Source organism: Monopterus albus, unplaced genomic scaffold (assembly GCF_001952655.1).
Source record: "Monopterus albus unplaced genomic scaffold, M_albus_1.0 scaffold521.1, whole genome shotgun sequence".
Taxonomy (NCBI): Eukaryota; Metazoa; Chordata; class Actinopteri; order Synbranchiformes; family Synbranchidae; genus Monopterus; species Monopterus albus.
The window spans coordinates 108,190-115,059 of NW_018128401.1; the positions used below are offsets into that span (position 1 = coordinate 108,190).

General features: G+C 35.8%; 1 protein-coding gene and 1 pseudogene across 1 annotated transcript; both read left to right on the forward strand.

Moving 5' to 3' along the window:
* The first annotated feature begins 681 nt into the window (after positions 1–681).
* On the forward strand, positions 682–1,647 carry LOC109952938 (olfactory receptor 52K1-like; annotated as a pseudogene).
* A 3,077-nt stretch (positions 1,648–4,724) lies between these two features.
* Positions 4,725–5,682, forward strand: LOC109952944 (olfactory receptor 52E8-like). Its single transcript, XM_020588267.1, is given in 2 exon segments — positions 4,725–5,311; positions 5,313–5,682. Coding segments are annotated over 2 exon segments (957 nt in total).
* The last annotated feature ends 1,188 nt before the right edge of the window (positions 5,683–6,870 follow it).

Sequence of the window (6,870 nt, forward strand, 5' to 3'; positions counted from 1 at the left end):
GATTCAGAAGTTGGTTTTCCTGCGGGAGCTCTGGCTCTCTGAATCCAGCGCTGTAAGACTTTCCTGTAATCAGACTTTCAGTAAACTTTTTGTTGATTTTAAACAGTCCCCTCCTGTCTTCACTTCTCGTGCTTCCAACAAAAGAATTGGGTTAATTTCTAACAATATGAATGTTTATAGTTTCTTAGCAGTTTGTGTGATAGTTTGCATTAAATTGCCTACAGAAATTCAACATTACCAATGTTTTAAAAGGGAATTTGAAAAGAAAATTAAACATATAACAGAACATCCTATAACTGCATTTTTATTACTTGTATTCAAAAACTAAACTTGTAGTTTGTGCTTTTGAATTTTTTTTTAAATTTGAAAAACTTTGGCGACCTTGTTCCACACAGTCACAGCCTAAGTTTTATGTTGTCACAAATAAAGGTTTGTCCAAATTCAAACCCTCACAGAGATGTGTCATAATGTTTAGCCACTCCTCTTTTTAACCACTCCTGTCAGTACGGTTAAAGCTTGCCACAGCTTCATCATCACAAAGAGAACAGGATACAGACACAGCAAAGATGACATCTGTCTACATTCATCACTGTGCTGCTGACAGAGACACATCAGTAAGCAGAACAAGCAGCAGGCAAACAAGCAAGAGGCTGACCGACAAGAAGTCAGACAAGTTTTACCATGAACTTTGTCAACTCAGATCTTGACAAAAACATCACCTTTGTTCATCCTGCATATTTTATAATAAGTGTTTTTTTCTGGCATCCCAAATATCAAGTATTATTATGTGTTTCTCTTTTTGCTTTATACTGTATAATTTAGGTGATGGGAAACACAGTTGTGATGGTAATAATATGCTTGGAACGTAAACTGAGAACTCCAAAATATATTGCAGTTTTTAACCTAGCATTTACAGACCTGTTTGGTAGCTCTGCCTTGGTGCCAAAGGTTCTTGACATTTTCCTGTTTGACCATCCCTACATTTCCTACAATGACTGCTTGACATTCATGTTTTTCTGCTATGCCTGCCTTCCAATGCAGGCCCTTAACCTGGTTATACTTGCCTATGACAGACTGATAGCTGTCAGCTTCCCACTACACTATCATATGAAGGTGACCCACAGGTTCATGTTTTCTTTAATTGCCTCTTTCTGGCTCCTTGCCATTATTACTATGCTGACTGCAGTCGGCCTTCTCACCAGACATTCCTACTGTAAGTCTGTTGTTATAAACAGCTATTGGTGTGACTATAGACAGATATACCATCTGGCTTGTGATGATAGAACACCCAGCTTCATTTATAGTGTTTGGGTAATATTTCTTATTGTTTGGCCAGTGATATTCATCGTGTTTACTTACCTATATATCGGCTATGCTTTGACTAAAGTGGCCACAGTTCATGAGAGAGTGAAGGCCTTTAAAACCTGCACAGCTCATCTTTCATTAGTGGCAATATTTTTCCTCCCATTAATAATAGTTGTTACTCTTACAGGAGTTATACATCCAAATGCCAGGATCGTAAATCTGTCTTTGACCTCTGCTTTTCCCCCGTCACTGAACCCAATCATTTATGTTCTGCAGACAAAAGAAATCAAAGAATCTGTAAAAAAGTTGTTTAAGAGCTGGCAACAGAGACGTCTCGGTTAACGTTTCTGTGTAGTATGGGGCTAGCCCAACCAAAGAGATAAATGTATAGGCCTGGTGGGTTCAGGGTCTTTCATCTTTCATCTGCCTGCGTGCAGTTTGGAGGTGCAAGATACCTGAGTGTGTAATGTTCATTTTTACCTGTGATCCTTTGAATAAATCAGCACTGTTTTGAAGTTACTTGGACTGCCTCGTCTCTCAGAGTTAGCAATGGTAAAAAGAACTGGAGCCCAACAGCATCCAAATGCCAGGATCGTAAATCTGTTTTTGACTTATGTTTTTCCTCCATCACTGAACCCAATCATTTATGTTCTGCAGACAAAAGAAATCAAAGCATCTGTAAAAAAGTTGTTTAAAATCAGATGGCAGTCAAAAATTTCAGTAAGAATTTAACAGTACTGCAAGTGTTTGTTGTTTGCATTAGTAAGCTAATTAGAAAGCTCTATTATTAGTAAAGCAAGCTTTACTAATAATAGAGCTTTCAACGAACAACACAAATTATGAAGTGCTTTTGTGTCCAATAATGAAGTAACAGTTGATTTATAATAACTACTGAAGTCAAAGTAATTTTAACAAAGTACAGTACAGCAATAAAATTCTAGATCACACAATATCACACTTTAGGTGAGAATGTAATGAACAAGGAAAACAGCAGTTAATGTGCTTCTTATGAATGTTTATAATTTCTTAGTAGTTTGTGTGATAATTTGCATCAAATTGCCTACACAAATTCAAAGTTGCAAATATTTTAAAAGGGAATTTGCAAGGAAAATTAAACGTATAACAGAACATCCTATAACTGCGTTTTTATTACTTGTATCCGAAAATACAATGACTTGTAGTCTGTGCTTTTGAATGTTTTTATCTGCTATGAAATTTGACTTTGGTGACCTTGTTCCACACAAAGTCACAGCCTAAGTTATGTCATCAGAAATAAGGGTTTGTGCAATTTCAAACCCTCATAGAGACGTGTCATAATGTTTAAATCAATTATCAGCGGAACAGTTTGGGTTTATTTATGATTAAAGATGTTTTGCTCCAATACATGAGACAACTTAATGGAGTATTCAGTACAGCCTGCTTTGTATCTGGTAGTTTAGTTCATAATTATTTTCATTGTTTTGGTGAAAAATAAAAGCATATAGTGAAGGTTCACATCATATTTCTAAAATGACTGAAAAATAATTTGCTAATATAAACTGCAATAAACTTGTCTATGACCTCTGTCTTCCCTCCCATGTTGAAGCCAATCATTTATGTTCTACAGACACAAGAAATCAAAGGGCCTTTGAAAAAGTTTTTAAAAGTCAGATGTAAATCCAAAATAACAATGAAAGCATTAAGCACAATGTGCTGGTTTCTTGATGCTACACACTGTCTCCTTTGGTGTTTTATTTGTAAATTATACATTGCAGAATAACCCTTTCTAATGTCACACAAATGCTTGTAAATTACATATGAAATAATTAAAACATTGCATCATTGTAACAAATGTATAAAGTAGACCTTTGGTAATGAGTATGGAAATCAAACAGTTATTTTTAGAGTGCGCCATAGTTAAATAACTACAAACTCTTTCTACTTAATAATGTAAGATGCTTTCTGTGATGAAATCTGTGGTTTATAGTGTTTTTAGAAGAAGTAGTTGTCAGGGTAATTGATAAAAATATGCCATCTACAATTTTCAAACATAAAACGTGAAGGGGAACAAATTTACAGTATAAATAACAGAAAAATCACAGTGTATTTGTTTGTCTTTATGTTCTGTCTGTTATTTAACACCTCCACATCTTGGGCCATTGTGACTGTTTTAAATACTTTAGTTTTAAATACTTTAGTTTTAACTTTTATATACCACAATAAACAATGTTTAATATGCCAATGTTTGGTATCATTTTTATATTTCTGAATGTCACTTTTATGACCTGATAGTTATTTTTACATGTAGACATACTCTAACAACATGTTTAACCGTAAGAATACAGATTGCAAATTTTTTTTTTTTACTGTACGAGACACAAACACGCTCAGTGTTGAAAATGTAAAAACAAGTTCAAAGCTTGAACATATAATGGTAACATTCTTATACAATCAAGCTATATACAACTATTTACTTCAAAAAGAAGTTGTAGCCACATGCATTATTGTTTGTGGCTATGCCACGCTTCACAACATCATATACACAAAAAGAAAGCTACAATACTATCCTGGTATTCCCAGAGTGTCAGGGGTTCCAAACTAATGCAAATATAATGTATAAAAGCTAAAACTGAAGGAAAAAAAATGCACATCTGTTTACAAAAAATATGACTTTTACCCTATCACCTAATCTCTATGCCACTCTTTAGAACATTTTATGTAAACAGATAAGAGTTATAATACAGGCCTTATTATGGGATTTATAATACAGGTTCCTAGGTTGTGGGACTATAAAAGTAAAGTGTAAACCTAAACAAAATATATCCAAATATTTATAACAAAAATCTGGTGTGGGCAGAAGTTGTTATTTTTTATTTCTATTCTTTTATTATTATTATAGCTCCACAAAGTCTCATGATGCGAATATGAACACAGTGATGGTTGCAGGCCGCATGCATAGTAACATGTACCATGTAGAAAGTGTCTTGTGCCTCTTGCTTAGTGTCAGTAACAGCTGAATGAATGGATTGCAGTCAGTAAGATGGTCTGTCAGATGCAGATTAGATTGCAAATGATAGATAACACAAGTGAGGTTGCAGAGGGTTCAAGTAGTTTACATGAGTACCAATGGGTTTCTTGGACTGAGAAAAGGATTAGTTTGATGCTGAGTGTCATATGTTGAAAAGCCACAGAGGATCAGGCATTGACCCTATTAGTCATGAACTCAGACAAGAGCCGCTCCTCTTTTTAGCCACTCTTGTCAGAACAGTTAAAGCTTGCCACAGCTTCGTCATCACAAAGAGAACAGGATACAGACACAGCAAAGAGGACATCTGTCTACATTTATCACTGTGCTGCTGACAGAGACACACCAGTAAGCAGAACAACCAGCAGGCAAACAAGCAAGAGGCTGACAAACAAGAAGTCAGACAAGTTTTACAATGAACTTTGTCAGCTCAGATCTTGACAAAAACATCACCTTTGTTCGTCCTGCATATTTTTTAATAAGTGGTTTTTCTGGCATTCCTAATATCAAGTATTATTATGTCTTTCTCTTTTTACTGTTTATAGTTTCAGTGATGGGAAACACAGTTGTGATGGTAATAATATGCTTGGATCAGAAACTGAGAGCTCCAAAATATATTACAGTTTTTAATCTGGCATTTACAGACCTGTTTGGTAGCTCTGCTTTGTTGCCAAAGGTTCTTGACATCTTCCTGTTTGACCATCCCTACATCTCCTACAATGACTGCTTGACATTTATTTTCTTCTATTACACCTTACTTTTGATGCAACCTCTTAATCTGGTTGCACTTGCCTATGACAGAATGATAGCCATCATCTTCCCACTGCACTATCATATGAAGGTGACCCACAGGTTCATGTTTTTTTTTATTGGCTTTTTCTGGCTCCTTACCATTTCTATTTCACTGACTGCAGTCAGCCTTCTCACCAGACATTCCTACTGTAAGTCTGTGGTTATTAACAGCTATTTCTGTGACTACAGTCAGATATACCGACTGGCTTGTTAAAACACCAAGCTTCATCTTTAGTGTTTTAGTAACAGTTCTCATTCTTTGGCTTCCACTGGTATTCATTGTGTTTACTTATCTATATATCGGCTATGCTTTAACTAAAGTGGCCACAGTTTATGAGAGAGTGAAGGCTTTAAAAACCTGCACAGCTCATCTTTCATTATTGGCAATCTTTTTCCTCCCATCTATAATAGCTTTTTTTTCTACAGGAGTTATGCATCCAAATGCCAGGATTATAAATCTGTCTTTGACCTCTGCTTTTCCCCCGTCACTGAATCCAATCATTTATGTTCTGCAGACACAAGAAATCAAAGCATCTGTAAAAAAGTTGTTTAAAATCAGAATGCAGTCAAAAAGATTTTAACAGTACTACAACTGTTTGTTGATATTTTCAGTCTTTTTTATTTTGTATAATTTGCATTAAAGTAAAACAAGCATTACTAATATTAGAGCTTTAAAAATATCAACAAATTATGAAAAGTGCTTTTGTATCGATAATGAAGTAACAGTTGTTTTATGAAGTAGAATACAATAAAAGCTAGACCACACAATAATATCACACTTTGAGTGAGAATGTAATCAACAAAGAAAGCAACTGATAATGTGCTTCATATGAATGTATATAGTTTAGTTGTTTTCATGATAGTTTGCATCAAATTGCCTACAGAAAATCAACATTGCAAATATTTTAAAATGCAATTTGAAAAGAAAATTAAACACTTAATAGCGGAACATCCTTTTGTTTTTGCCATCTTCCACCTTCACAGTTTGCCTTCATCTCTTTGGTACACTGGTCCCACGGATGTGGGATTACTCACAGTGGACCCAGATGACACTAGGAGTCACAATTGAAAGGTGTTGATGTACTATAGCTCTAAGCTAGATAACGTTGAAGGAGGACATCCAACTTGTGTGAGACATGTTGCTGCAATTGGTCGAGCAATATTGAAAACTGCACACATCACAATGGGCTATCAGACTGTTCTACATACTACCCTTGGGGTAAAAGCATTTTTGGACTCTAAAGCATTCACACTGTCTGCACAGACACAGAACTTACAGCAGTTACTGAACCAAGCTCACATACACTTCACAAGTGAAGGAACAAACATGGCTACGCAGATGGTCACTGACCAGGACCATGACTTTGTGAGCAGGACAGACATTGAAATGAGATTACATGAAAACTTGTATAGGGAACAGCTACCTAACGCACAGCTGACACTGTACTGTGATGGACATAGCCATCAGACTGCTACAGGTAGTTTGGTTGTTTCATATGCAGTTGTGGAAGACACAACAGCTGGCTTCAGAGTTCTGCAAGCTGATGTGAACCCACAGCCAAGTTCAGCTCAGATGGCTGAGCTCATCGCTCTCATACAAGCATGTACGTTGTCAAAAGACAAAGTGGTGAACATTTACACTGATTCTGCATACAAGCAGTACACGTAGACTTGTGTCACTGGAAAAGAAAAGGATTTGTGACTTCAACTGGCTGTCCAGTAAAACATTTACAACAATTACTTGAATTAGAACAAGTTTTGTTATTGCC